Consider the following 15,499-nt stretch of genomic DNA (forward strand, 5'->3'; position numbering starts at 1 on the left):
AAAATACGCAATTTAAAAATTTTCATTTAGAATTGACTTGGAAATTACAATATTTTTGGTAAAAACCTTCAAAATGGGCGATATAGAACCCCAATACCATGGCAGCATAGTAATTCTTACTATTTTTTTTCTCTCCGTGTATATATTTATTAAGTATGAAAGTGGCTGGACTTGAGAAAAGGTTTTTTTTGCGATTGAGCCCACCCAGGAAAATGTATATCCACGTATTCCAAGCTTTGCGTAACATAAGTATAGGTTTGCCCGGAGGCACGATCGAGTAAAGGTATGGACAGGAAACTGTCAAGTTATTCCAGTCGAAGGGAAGTTCGTACGTTAAATTGAGTACAGAAGTGCTGGATGGAGAGGAAGAGAAATAGAGGGACGTATACGTGTATGATACGAACCGTTATTTCTCTTTCACGATCTTCGTAACGTTTCCTAGGATTGGCACAAGTACTCCGTAATTTTCACAACGTGGCATAACGTAACGCACCTAAGCTTTCTCTCAATAATTCAATATGCCTTGAATTCGCATCATTCAATATTCAAAGCTGATGGGGTGAAGAAGACGAAATAGCCTTTACAGACAAATGCGTACCTATATAGATCGCCTTACAATATCGCACTCTGCGACCCTTCTGTCCAAACTTTCCCTCCGAGCTTTCCTCCTTCAAATATCGTGACTTGGACTGCGAATTGCAAACTCGCAATTCATATCGTTGCTTCTTTCTATTCGCATTATTCGACGCTGGTTACGTCATGGAAAGGCATTGTCGAACCTCTCACTGTTCCACCATAATTGATTCGTTACCTGCTTATTCCCTTTTATTTTAATATGGTACGCACAAATTCATAGAAATAATATTCGACGATCAGTGGAACCTCTCCGCCGGATTGATTGTTAAAACTGAATCATTTTTAGAAATATTATTAAAAACTCAAACCTAACTAAAAAAAAATCCGTGTGCGCAATATCGAATTTTGCGAGTTTTATTGTTGTCGCTTTATTGGTATTTCGATTGGTCTCTAATACTCCTGAATATGTTGTTATTAACATACAGCTTTTGATTTTTGATGATCAAATATACTAATGACAGCATAGTATACCTGACGGATATGCTGTCATGGGAAGCTAACTGACAATATTTCCGGTCAGGTTATAATATTTATGCTTAGAAATGCCATATATGTAACCATCCGCAGTTTTCCTAACCACGTTTTCAGCTTATTAGAAACAAATAAGCAAGTTCGGAAAAAATTGAAAATGGAGAAGGGAACTTGTTTCCATTAACTTCAAATACGACTTGAAGGGAAGAATTTTGCGAAATCGAATTTGACTAGCTGATATCGCATTAAATTGTGTAAGAAGTTGATGGAATAGAATCCCCGCGTAGTCGAAGGGCAATTACGGTGTTTTATTCTTGGTAAAAATATCATTTCAGATGTAAGCTTGTCAATAATGTTCTTATTAACATTTTTTTTATTATTTTTCGGCATGAGATTAATTTTTCAGACGATAATATGTAGTGCGATACCTACAGAATATTTTAATAACATCAATACTACATCGAATTCATACACTTATATATAGATAAAAAAGGCTATAAATACATTGGTTAATGTTGCTTAAAAAGTACTTCAAACGTAGAATCTCAGGTTGCAATTATTTACTGGATTCAATTGGAATTTTAATAATAGGTGATTCGAAAATTCAGGATAAACATAGACATATTCGAAAATGTGTGATCCTTAATAACCTGTATAATTCCATTCGCTCGTTCGAAAATGACAGGCACGTAAGAAAAAACAAACGTTTAGTCATCACAATTAAATTATTTTTCGTCTTTTGAAATGCCTGAAAAGTACAGGTAAAAGGAATAAAATGATTTTTCAATATTAAAACAACCACATATGAATTCTATCTTTCATGATAAATATTCATTATGCAATTGTTTTTAACCGGTTAACTGGTATTGGATCATATATGTACAAAAAAAAGTCGCCCATTCTGATTTTGTATCATATGTGTACATATTGAAATAACTTTTTCAATTTTCAACCGATTTGGACAAAAATTGGTATACAATGGTTTTTTGGGTCGCTGAGTCGATTTTTGAACTTAATTTTCACCTCACTACCCTTGGAAATGGGGAAAACCGAAGGTTGAGGGTGAAATTTTTCGTTTTTTCAATGGATTTTCATGCTATATGACATGAAAATTTTTAGTTTTTTATCACACTCGACTCTTTGATCGAAATCAAACAAAATTCGCTACCCCCGAAAAATATGAAAAATAAGGGTTCAGGGTGAAATTTGTTAATTTTTCACTGCGAAAATTTCATGCTTTATTACATGAACATGGAATTAGCAACCTTGAAAACCCTCAGAAATAAATTATTGTGATTTTCGGTAACATATTGGCTCGTACCAGTTTTGGCACAAAAACTGGAAAAAAGCTCACCAGTCAACCGGTTAATCGTTCCCTGGTTCAATCATAATCTTACATTCCATTCTAGAGTTCATTTGATGTACGAGCAGTTGGATGCAATGAATGACTTAATTTATTTAAATTGCTCTGTCAGAAACTTCATTAAATGATAATGAAAATACATTAGAAAGCCGCATTTATTGATTGAAATTACATAAGCATTTTTATCAAAATCACGCCCGCCTGAGTTAGTATATTATTTAAAAAAATGGATTTCTAAAGCTTTCGAAAACAATTGGAAATGCGATGGTTCCTGTAAACGACGCTGAAGTTTGCAACGTTGGAATTCAACAAAATGGACGAAAAAAAGATTTGTAGTTCATCATTTTTAGTGGTTTCACGAATCATTGACGTGGCTTGAAAAATGACGAATTGCAAATTCGACAGGGAACAAAGTTATGAGATGTACTGGAATTATTTAAGTTTTTTTTACATAATTTCGTTGGACTTCAGCGTTGCAAACTTCAGCGTCGCCTCCTGTAAAGGGTCTCCGGGATCGAACTTGCTTTTTCAAATGTATACTTGTCTCGGAATCGCTACGCGCTCATTGATAAATATGGTATAGTTTCATCGAATATTCGCTCATCAGGAGACCCTCGAATGTGTTTTTATCGAGTTCTGAATCGTCATTAACCGAATAATGGTGGCTCATAAAGAGCAACATTTTGTTATGATTTTTTTTCATTGGAATTATTGACACTAAAACTCTCGTTTATGGCGATCCACGCTCGGACACGAGCGTTTACAACCGTCGAAACTATCGACGGAGACAATGAAGTTTATGAGGTCTGTCGAATAGGTATGAAGGGATGAGGAATTATTAACGAAATTTCAGTCATTAAATTTGGTTGATCCGTGGCTATTCGACCCCCTCCTTACACTTTCGTGGTTTATATATACGAGAGGAATACATAAACTTGGCCATACTATAAACTCGTCATTTCGCGTTGATCGTTGGTCCACAGGCTCATATAAGCGGTGCGAAACGATCAGGACGACGTGAGGCATTGTTCTCGTTGAGATTTCATGCGTATTCAACGAGGCATTTGAATTTTTCAAGTTTTTTCCTCTCGCACCACCGAATATTTTACAACATTTCATTCATGAATCCATTCATCATTTTCTTACACAGAATTATTCCTATAAATATATAGAATTTTTATAAATAAAAAATGCACGAGTTTGGAGGACTCTAAATTCATTTTCGAATTCGCGTGTGCGCGTGCATCGAGACACGTGGGCTCGTATAACGTACGTGATCGTTCGCGTTGACAGTTCTTCGATAATATAACAAGGCCTGAGACACGGTTGTGGAACGTGTCCGCAACCACGGTCACTCGGACGCTCTCCTATCATTCTCTAATTAGAATTTCTAATCATCGCTCCATCCGATTAATCACTCAACGACCATTTCCTCTTGTGTATGCCTGTGTACGTCAGTAGTCGCGACCATTGTGCATGCCGTTGTGAACAACGGCCCAAATTCGATAAATTCAAGAGTTCCGACTCTCCGACGTCCACGTCACTCGTTCGACCATTGACCGTCAAATTATTCGATAATCCTGAACGTTCCGTCACGTCCGAACTTTCCTTCCTGTCAAATTCATCTCTCAAAGTCCTACGGAGAGCTCGAAATCTGATCCTAAAATGACCTAAAATGATCCTAAAAAAAATGGGAAAAATTTGGATTGAAAGATTAATCGGACGCAGGAACAAAAGGATTAATAGCAAAGAAAAATTGTGAGAGCGAAAAGAACAGTAAAAAGTGCCATAAAAAGTAATGCTCTGAGAGATGCCGAACGCTTCTATAATAGCAGTGCAGTCGAACGATCATTTCGGTGGTTCGCGAACGCACGAGAAATCACGAGGACCCGAAACCGATTAGCCTGACAAATGAATGTTTCGTGATAATTGATATGCAGAATTATTTGGATGCTACTATTTTGGCGCGTTCAATGACTGCGCCGGGGAATGCTCGTCCGGAATAATATCCAATCGCACAATGATATCTTCCATATCGTAAAACTTTTTATTCGACTTTGAGTGCTCTTTTTATGATCTTGCCGTTTGTGACTTCCTTCTGCAATAATGTCTTATCGTCGGGCGTTTTTTTGTTTATGAATTTCAGTGATCTGAGACCAGCGAGTTTGGAAAAGGGCCAGGAGACGTTGAGACTCAGAGTTTACGCTTGTTACGCTTGGGGCGGACCGCTTCTCGTTGCTGGCCTCGCGGCTCTCCTCGATCATCTCCCACCGCAGCCACATTACACTTTTCTTAAACCGCGCTTCGGCGAGAAACAGTGCTGGTTCTATGGTGGGTATTCGTTTCTTTATTCACTTATCGATCATTCGTACATTTTCTTCACGATTCAATTTTTTTTCCCTGTACGTTCATAATCGATTCATTTATTTATTTGATGTTATATCTAACCAAAGTTGCCGGTTCTTCGCCTCACTCCAAAGTTTTTTTTTTCAACCCGAATGATCGGAGCAAAGGTTCGTTAGAAAACGAAACCGAAAATCGTCGTAATGAGAGTTTCTCTTTTGTTCATACTACGAGGGTTCGTAATCCGACGATTTAATAAATACACTCGCCGCACGTGGCACCCTAAATTTTACGTGTAATATTTCTCTGCGGGGCCTCTGGGATCCAATGAACCGAAATAATTGATCGAGCATTTGACATGCAAATTTCATCAGATATCCAAGAGTTTGGATCGAAATTTTTTTCAATAACAAAACTATCGTTACATAAAGGTACTTGCACAAGATTATTCGTCGAATTTTCATTCGTCGGTTCGATTGACGAATGACTTGTTTGAGAATAAATGGAAACGTAAAAGGGTCCTTTCTCATGCCTCACCTGTCTATTTTTATCGCTCTAACCTCAACCGAAATTGTTTCGTGTAGATGTTTCAGCTTCGAGGCTTACTCGAGATTGCCGGGGCCTTAAATCCCCATCGTACGCTTATGCACAATAAGAATGAGGGATGAACGCCACCACGAGCTATTACTATTATTATTCTCATTATTATTATTCATGTAGGTTTAATAGGGAGAGGGTTGCCATACATTTGAGCATAGGTAGTTTGTACGGGAACGTTATGGAATTATGATGATACCCGTATACATCGGCACAGCCAGGGTGTCCCGAAAGCCGAATCCAAACTTCGGAGGATGCCGAGATCACGCAGTCAAGTTCTAAATGAAATACATTTTTCGTGGATATTTTTATTGCGATCCCTCGATGAGGAGTCGTTGATTCAATGCCGAAAATCGAATTTCTACATCCTGGAAGACGTGTGACTGCTCATCCCCGTACGTGCTCGCTCGATCGTTCGAAGGAAATCGAAGATAAAATGAAGAACGAGCTCTCTCCGGTGGACCGAACGAGCTGGTCATTCAACATTATCCATGAACCTTGAGACACCCCACTCGTGTGGAAAATCGTAAACGTACTGTTTAATGACCAACCACGTAATCCAGCAAGGGCCTCATCATCCGTTGCGTAATCCCAGCTTCGAAACTCCCTATAACCTCTAGCTCTGCCAATACTCTTCAGCGAAATCTCACCATCGCAAATGGCTTCGCATATGGCGAAGCCATTTGGGAAGAACAATGTTCGTCCTACTTTTTATTTCTTGCGGAGACTTACGATCTATCTCGAACATATTTAGCTGTAGATCTCCAACGAACATATGGTAATAGAAATTGGAGGATTCGGTGGTTGCGGATCGAATACTTTTCGAGAAATGAATATTCGAAAGGAAGTTAATGCCAGTGCGTGATGATGGAGGGAGAAGAGTGGCGTTTCAGCAAAATTCAATTTTTAACTTGTCAACGTTTAGATGTTTTACTCTGGAGATTGGAAGGAGAAGAAAAATCCTCGTTTCCCATCAGTTTTTCATCATTGTTGCACTCCCCAGCGATTAAGAGGGATCTCGGAAAATATCCAAATCAGGATAATTGTGTCCCAGAGGGAAGGAGCCTCGAAGTATAATAGTGGCGGGCGTTTGCGTAACGAGGATGAAGGAGAACGGAAGGAGGGAGTTGCACCAAAGACTCCACGTGTATTCAGCACCCTCGTGGATCATCTGCGCAAATTACACGTTTTTTTATGCTCATCCTTCTTTCTCTTTTTCTCCTGTTCCAACGTACGCTCCGTGATAATATTGTCATTGAAGAGACGAGGGTTAAAAAGCAACAGCAACAACAACAACAACAACGACAACCTCGAGCACGCATTCCCATGAGGACGTAGACAGGCTGATGAAGGGTGCATAAAAGCTGTGATTTCTTTGGAGCACAGGGTAATGCGGGTCGGGAAGATATAAACAGACTTTACTCATCTCCCGAGCCACCCCGTCGTCTAAAAAAATGGTAGAAGCGGAGTTTCCACGCTGCAGCAAAGATTCATCTGAAAGAGAATGATGCGCGATGCAAGCTTTTTACCTTTCATCCTGCTCCGACGAACCTAAACCGAAAATCATTCTCCGGCTCAGAGAACGGGGTAAAATGAGTTTGGATTTTCTCAAGGAATGCTATAAAAAAATGTCCACGGGAATGTTAAACCGGAAAACTCATGCAGGGATAGAAAGCATTTTGGTGAATTTTCCCGTATTCGTATCTTTCCAATTTGGGCTCAGGGTGAAAGTACCATGACATAGTAGGCCGAGGGGATGAGAAAGAGGTGGAAGGCCGTTTTGGTGCACAAGCCTGGCGTGCAATGGCACAGACAGATAAACCGTAGTGGCGCCAGTCCGAGCCAGTCTATAACTAAACCGTGCGGACGGAGGGGCGAGAGAAAGATAGGAAGAGAGAAAGAAGGGGAGAGAAAATACGAGGGAAGCGAGCGGATCTGCGGCAAGCATAACCAACCCCTTCCCCATCATGCTCTCTACCCTTAAACCGTGCGAAATTTACCCTCCGTGTGTACCGACACTGTGCTGGCCGTGGAGCGAGTGTTCTATAACTGCGTCGAGACCTAGTGGTGCCTACTACAAAACCACCCTCAAGTCAGCTCATGGTTAGAACGGATTGTGGGGGTGTGAATTCATCTTGGTACCTCTCCGTACTACCTTCTTCATTTTTTTTATTCTCTTGCTCTTGTTCATTCCTACACCCTTTCACATCCGTAATAATGTCTAGACTAGCTTTTTCTTCCTCCGCCTCTCTTCTTCGCTCTTTTTAATATGCTTTACGCGAAACAGTTTAGCGAATGAATTCGAGAGTTATGAAAATTTGCCCTTTCAACGGGTCCCCCCGGGAAATGCAGCAGCTTTCACACTTATTTCATTTCATATGAGCGCCAAAGCCGCGAGCCCGACCGTATGAATTTTTATTACGAGCATGTTTGCGTGAAGGACGGACGATTGAAAGATGATGCGGAGTTAATTGTTCGTATTATTAAACTCAACGCGGAGTTTAAATAGAGAGGTGTTGAATCAACTCTCATTTCTTTTTCTCAGCGAATATTTAAACGAGCTTAACGCAGACCGAATTAAGAAAGAAATAAAAAGCAAAAATAAAAAAACAAACCAAAGAAAAAGAGAATAAACGACAGAAACACGTTTCATCCCCACATAACAGTTAGCTTAATGATTTATTTTTCTCTGGTTTGGCAAACACCTTCGTTATTGTAGCTCCTGTTTCAAAAGGGGTGTGGAGAAATGGTGGACACGTGTCGAGGTGAAGGGGTGACAGGATTTGCCGTATGTAACGTTCCTCTGTCCCGTCCCTCGCATCGCCATCCCCCCCCCCGGAACGTTTATTCGATCGTATAACTCGTGTATATTTGTTTCCGCGTTTTTTATCCCTCTTACTCGACGTGTAAATCAATCCTAACCGTTAATGAAACGCTCTCCAGTCGCGTTAAATAATCGGCGGGAATAATGTCCAAAAGGGAGATTTTTTCCGGCTTCGAACTGAAGCAGTGCCGACGTAGAATCAATTTGCATTGGACGTGTCGATAAACAAAAAGCCGAGTGAAACCGTTGCCTCCACGCTCCATTACTCATCCATGCGAATATCTCTCGAATTTGTTCCCTTTTCTCATCCCCCCGTACTAGGAACAACAAAAAAAACTGGCCCGATACATTCCCCACCACTTCTGCTGGGCATATCCGGGCGTGGGTAACATCCAGAAAGCCACTTCGTCGCTGTCTCTGTATCCATCCACATGGATTTATTCTCGCCTGCTGTAACTCTCTTCAAAAAACGAACAACCCAACGACTCGGTTTTGTCATTGCAAACACTCCGAAACTTGTAAAACCCCACCAATCTGCTAATTGATACCAATACCCATCCGTAGAGGCGCCGTTTTCACTCTCGTTCACTGTTCTCATTTGTTTTCGGCTGTCCCAGCATCCCTCGAATTTAATCCGAGCTTCTTTATCCTAACGATGCAATATGACGGTCGTACAATCCGTCGGACCTGACCATTAACACCAAATATAACGTGTGGCTTATCCACCAGCTCGTTACTCTCGAACCTAACCAACGTGTCACCTGTCATTTGCAAACTGCTCACCCAGTGATATCATCCCCCAACGATACTACAAGCCCTGCCCAGCTCTTGCTCACCTGGACCTTCACTGTCCGGATCCGAACCGAAGCCTCTTAACCATCGATCCGTTCGGAAATACGTGTAGCGGGGTTTCCATGGTTCTGGTCACCATCGATATCAAGCTCGGCTCAGCAACCGAGGTATTTACACCTTGCATCGTTTTCAGAGGACTCTCCTTCGAGAAATCTAAGAATTCCTTTTTCTGCCTAATCTTTGGATGAGCCAGAACATTGGAGATCTTTCCTGCTTCCGTTCTCAACGAAGTTCGCAGCTCCAGACCTTAGCCTGAAATTGCTCGATGGCAATAATTCAAATGAAAATCGAACGAAAAGTCCTGGAACGAATTGACCGGGACTGAATGAAATCGGACCGGGCACATGGTAATTTAATTAGGACTCATTCGTAGCGAGATGCACGGAACAATGATTCAGCCTCGTGGACTCCTCTAACAATGAAGATCGATGAAGACCCAATAGGAAACGAACGCAGAGCTTGATTTAGCATTTAATCGATGTTGGCTGCTCGCAACCCATAAAACACGGGGGCATACACGTAACGCGTTCTTGCAGGGGCCAAAACGCGGTGACGACACTTTCAACTAACATATTCCGGTCCATTCTGTACCGAACGATTTGGAGCGTTGGTCTATGAATTCTGTGGCTTGTCCCAGTATCCTGCTTCGCCGGTGGACTACCAACACTAACCTGCTCTCTCGTTCTCACTACATTCGAAGCAACGAACATAATTCACTTATGTTTGTTATGGGTTGCCATGGAGTGAGATATAAGCCCCTCGACTCTCGAAACAGCTATTGTTGGACACGAGCCAAAAACCTAAGCGAACCGTGCATCTTTCTCTTTCTCTCCCCCCCCTGATTTTCTCTGAAGGCTTTCCGTCTCTCGGTCCCCTCCGAGCTTTTTTCCTTCTAGCTCCTCGCATTAGTCCTCGCGTACTCGGTGGTAGTAATAAAACAGCGAATAAAGATCAACGCTCAAGAAACAAGACAAAAACTTTCGATATTTACAAGAAGAAACAAAAACCCGTGTGCACCACTTGATTTTTATTCCGCACAGCTCCGACGACGCCCCCCTCGTCCAATATTTCTCTTCTTTTTTCTCTCTTATTGGCCTCCCGTTAATTAGCCACTCGCAGGCCCAATTCGATACCCAAGTTTTGAATGTTTTTTTTAATCACCTGAAATATTTCGTATCGATTTTCTCTTCTTCATTTCAAGGGCTATTTCAAATTCTATTGAACGGACGAAGAAACAATTTAGACAGGCTGCTCAATCTTACTCAACAGCGCAGCCTCCGCATTGAGGACATTCTGTATCGCCCGTTGTCTATTGACGCAGAACTCGAAGGCAAACTTTGCGAGGAATTCAGTCTCTTGAAGTCGTCCTTGTACCGGAGACTGCACGAGAGTACATGGAATATAGTGCACTTGAGCCAACGTGTACACGTCTCTGCAAATATCCTCACACAGATTATTCCTCTCTCTCTCTCTCTCTCTCTCCCTCGCTCTCTCGTTTTATACTTACGATTCTCTTGCTAAACGTTCGTTCATTCATTGCCGAATACCAATTCGATTATTTGCGTCCTCGTATTTCTAAAAATACGGCCCTAATCTCAAGGTTTTGACGCCGGAAAATATCGTAGAGACGACGCGACGATCGCTTAGGCTCCCTCCGCACCGTATCAACAATCCTTTCGAGCAGTCTTCCCTTTTGGAACTGCGCTGTCGAGAATTGGCGCGCATTCTTTTGATACGAAAATACTTCGAGATTTTTTCGGAATATCATTCGTTCCCGAACGGAAGCTCTCGGAGAAAAGTCTCCTCGCGCTGATCCACCAAAAAAGGTGCAGAAATTGAGCAGTGCAATTCGACGAAGCTCTTACCGGAGTTAGTCGGTTTCGTCCGGAAAGTCTCGTAGGCTTAATTCGCTCAAGACGTCGAGGCAAAAGGCACACATTTCGCTTCGCTCGCGCGAGCACGGAAACAACAGAAACTATGCAAAGTGTATAGAGGAACCGAGAAGCGTGGCCGGGATAAGTGGCCAAAACCGACGTGATCAACGAGAAGTTTACTGTAACTTGTTGGGGGGTCTCGAGAGGGTGTCCTACGCCATACTCTTCCTTTTGGCAATGAGGAGAGAGAAATTCGCCATCATCAACGAACCGATAGTTATGCCACGAGAGGCAATATGCTTTAGTTTACGAGGAAAGTCTCTCGGAGAGAGAGAGAGAGAGGCCGAGCAGGGCCGATGAGCGGGGGCGGGTAGCGGACAAAAGGAGGACGATAAGCGTCAATAAGACGTTCTTAAGACGAACGCAACGATTTTTAAAAGGATTCCATACCTGCTCTCGCTTCTTTGGAGGTACAAAAGCTCATTGCACTTCCATTGATCAAATATTCATCGTTTTCGAAGTTCCGGTACATTTGAGTCTCGAACGAGTCCAAGATTTTGACCTTGTCCACGACGAATCTAGCAAAATTTTCGACTCGTCTGACAACGATTGAAGAATTGCTTAAAGCGTATTTTTTTCATTATTCGTTTTGTTATTATTGGATTTATAGTTCTTTCTCGACGATATTCAAGAGCACAAAATTTAACGGGAATAAATTTCCGTGTATCCGGTCCGAGCAGGTGATTATTTGCTCTCGAGGCTATAAAATCTTCACTTCCGGTGAATGTGCGAAGTAAGATTGCGAGAAGTTGGCTCGATCCGAGTGATCGCGTGTTGAATTTTTACGCGGAAACGATTTTTTCGATTGGATGTTGAAGACGTATGCACGGGCTTTGAACGAGTGCATAAAGCTCGGTTCTGCCATTAAATCAAATCACAATAATCGACGCTTTTACTATTATTTTTATCTTATTTCTACTCAAAGTCTTGGGTTTGATTTATTTGGGCGAATGTCACGCAGTGCCACCGATCGCAACATGCCGAAAGAAAACGAAATTCGATCTTTAATCCTCTCTATCAATCGAATGAGATCGGAATGACCCATGCGGACGATCCGGCCGCGTTGAAGCGTCGTCCAAATAAACTGTTCTGGCGCGCCATTCACCGATCCTAGGTTTATTATTGAACCTGGCCTAAAAGACGAGACACTGCAAGACTCTCGTGAAACGAGAGCTATTCGGACGGATTAATTTTAGAAAATCTCTGGCTTTTAATGTCTGCGCGTACTTGTCCTTCCGCAATTCTTGATCTGTAATTGGCACACTTTGAAGCGAAGTAAATAAAATTGTTTCTCAATCGCTGCTTATGTATGCTCGAGGGGATCGCGAATGTTTTCCTGGTATTCTGTGATCATTGAAATCGAACGGAAGCTTTCGATCGATCGATGCGTGCTCAAGTTTTTAAGAGAGACATTTTTTTCTTGTTGTTACAGGCGACACCGAAATTTTGGCGTATTTCTTCGGACCGATCGGCGTCTTATTGTTCATCAACGTTGTTTTCTTCATCGCTACCGCACGTGAATTAACTTGTGGCCTGTGGAAAGGAGAATTTGTGAAAAGCACTACGGAACGGTGAGTCGAATGGTTATTTGACAAACATTTTTCACTAGGACACATTTTTATTCGCGTCAATTTGACTCACTCACTTCTTTCCTCTGCCCAATTATGAGCCGGCGCTAGATTGAAATATTATTTTCATCCACTATTTCCAATCGCCACGTTCCAACAAATCGATAAATCTTTCTAAACACGTCCACTATCTAAATATAATTCTATCATTTCCAAATTCTTTTTTCAACATCATCAGTGTCGTTGGGGCTACTTTCTTGAAAAAATCAAATAAAATGTAATATTAAAAATGATAAATAATTTTCGATCGTGAAGTGAGAATTTCGAAGGAGCGCTAAAAATATAGAGCGAATAAATCAGTATCGTGTCGACGATAAAAATAATATATAAATTTTTATTCCACTCGCGAATAAATATAAAGATATATACACATTTTTTCGTGTCTCCCTGGTGACGTTAATACGATTTAATTTACGACTACGACACTCCTTGTTTTTTCGTACACTTGGGAAATGTTTTCAGCCCACTTTTCCGGCCCACTTCTTCAACCCGTTTTTTTTTCTGCGCGCATGAAATCTTGGCCTTGAAATTCTTCAGATGTGGAAGAACGTGGCAAGAACGACTTTGGCATAATATACCTGAGGCTTAACGGCTGTATCGCCATCGAGCACTCCCGGCGCCCTCCTTTATCTCTTTCTTTGCCTCTCTCGCTTACGTTGAGCAAGTCTCTCTTCGGTATCCCGGATGCTGCGAGCTCGCTCCCGGTTGTAAAATCGAAAAATTTTCGCGTTGACTGCTCATAGACCCGATGAACCTCGACTTAACCGAAATGCTATCTTTCAATGGTACCGAAAGAAATTAAACAAAAATCATGATATGAGAGAAAAAATCGTTTTACAACAGCCTCAAGGAAATCAATTCTTGACGAATTTTCGTAAAATTTCAACGCTGCAACTTAGCTGACGACCGTCAGTCGTACATCCTTGAAACGAACTACACAGAGTTGATCGTCGTTGTTACATCGTCGCTGTCGTCCTCGTCGCCGACGACGACGAATACCTGGGATTTCCTTCGCATCGTTATTTCTCATTTGGCTAGTAATTCCGATTTTCCTATTCCGAGCTCCCGGTCTCCCGTCGCATTGGCTGTAATATCCTCGCATTCGTGAAAAAACCTATCGAGCCAACAAGATGTACGTTCACTGAATTTCCTTCTCATCGACGATTGATATTAATGATCACTATTTCGCGAAAGATATTGACGCAAGGATTGCACCGAGACTGACTTTGTACGAAAAATCACGCTCGACTTGTGCATTTATTCATTCTAATGTACGAGGATAATAAGAATGCAGGGATTTGTCATTGGTGGGAAATTATACTCTTTCGTATACGCAATGAATCATGAGAAACGAGACATCGAGAGCAATTCATTTATTTTCGGCAACAAAGAATGAAAATCTTCGATCTTACGAAAAAAAATATAGGTTTGCATAAGAATTTTTCTCTTTTATTATTAATGCCAACGAGCCCAGTTCAGAATACGTTGAAGTTTTTTTTCTCAAATCTATATAAACTGTTCGTTACTACGATTGCTGAAATTCCGTTGGATTTATCGTACTTGGCTAAATCAGAAAAGACTTAAAAGTAACACATTAGGTGCTATTTTCATATTGGTTACGAACATTCATAAATGATGGAGTTATCGATAAATATTTTTCGAAAAATCGTCTTTCAGGTGGTTTCCAAGAAACTGTCGTTTATTCAGTGCTGGCTTAGAAAATGTTTGGTGTACGACGTAGACTTTTGTTTCCAAAAACGTCAGTTCGGTTTTTGATTATTTGCAAGTTTCAAAGATGAGCGGGTACACTTTTTGCATGCGATTCCTCTAATCCGTGGCTAGAAATATACTTTTGCTTGTTTATCTCGATACATACTTGAGTCTCGGTACATTTAAACTTTTCGCGAATCGCAAACACATGCTTTTCCACGATTTCATAAAGTCATCTCCTTCTCTCTCGTTCCCTATCATTTCTCTTTCTCTTTCATACACGCACGAAGACTCACTCCCTGCCTCGACGATTCTGGTTGCTGGTTTTGTAAATATGTAATGCTTCTGATGTCACGATTATGGCTAATCTCACGAAGCACATGCGAATATACCGGAAACACGAAGAGAGCATTTTCACCCTCGACTTTTCACGTCTAACAAATCTCTCATATATATTTATATATAAATATGTATGTAAATATAGATACGGTGATATTTTTTTCTCTTCTGTCTTCTTTCACTTCTTACTTTGCCGGGTTTTTCGCTCGTCTTTTCAACCCCTATCCCTTTTTCTCCTTCTTCTTCTTCTTCTTCTTCCTCTCCATCTCCTTTCCTTCTTTTCTCCTTTTTAGTCCACGATTTCGCCTATACACACGCCAACTCGTTTTCTGTCGCTTCGATTTCGCGCACCGCCGAGTGGAAATCTGTGTTTCGCCTCTTTGCTCTCTCTCCCTCCCTCTCTTTTTTTTATCACTTTTTGGCGTTTGTTTTTTTTTTTTTTTTATTTTTCTCTCTCACGTCTCGCGAAACCATCTCGTCGCGCTTCCACGGCAGCCACGCGTGTACTTCGCCCTCCTACTTCCTTCTTATTTTTCACATTTCATGCCGTAAAATCTTTCCATGCGTGCCGTAACACGCTCTCCTAGCATTTTTCACGAAACGTCGAATTTCTGTATTGCCGTTTGTTCCTCATTTTTTCGACCGATGCCTTTTACCGTTGCCTACTGTTTGTTCCTCGGCTTATGTTATTTCCCCTCGTAAATCAGATTCAGAGATTTTTTTAATTAAATAAAATATTCTCCCGCGTGCCAAATGAAATATAATGATTCTTCTAAAATACTCAAACTTCCTCAAATTCTCC

At 41.2% G+C, this 15,499-nt stretch overlaps 1 protein-coding gene across 1 annotated transcript in view; it reads left to right on the top strand.

Moving 5' to 3' along the window:
* LOC122409177 (probable G-protein coupled receptor Mth-like 1) overlaps positions 1–15,499 on the top strand; it is an 85,610-nt gene that overhangs the window by 65,307 nt on the left and 4,804 nt on the right. Inside the window, exons 5-6 of the mRNA XM_043416515.1 lie at positions 4,617–4,801; positions 12,453–12,591. Coding sequence (XP_043272450.1) covers positions 4,617–4,801; positions 12,453–12,591 — 324 coding nt within the window. The remainder of the gene's footprint in view (positions 1–4,616; positions 4,802–12,452; positions 12,592–15,499) is intronic.

This window comes from Venturia canescens, chromosome 4 (assembly GCF_019457755.1).
Source record: "Venturia canescens isolate UGA chromosome 4, ASM1945775v1, whole genome shotgun sequence".
NCBI lineage: Eukaryota > Metazoa > Arthropoda > Insecta > Hymenoptera > Ichneumonidae > Venturia > Venturia canescens.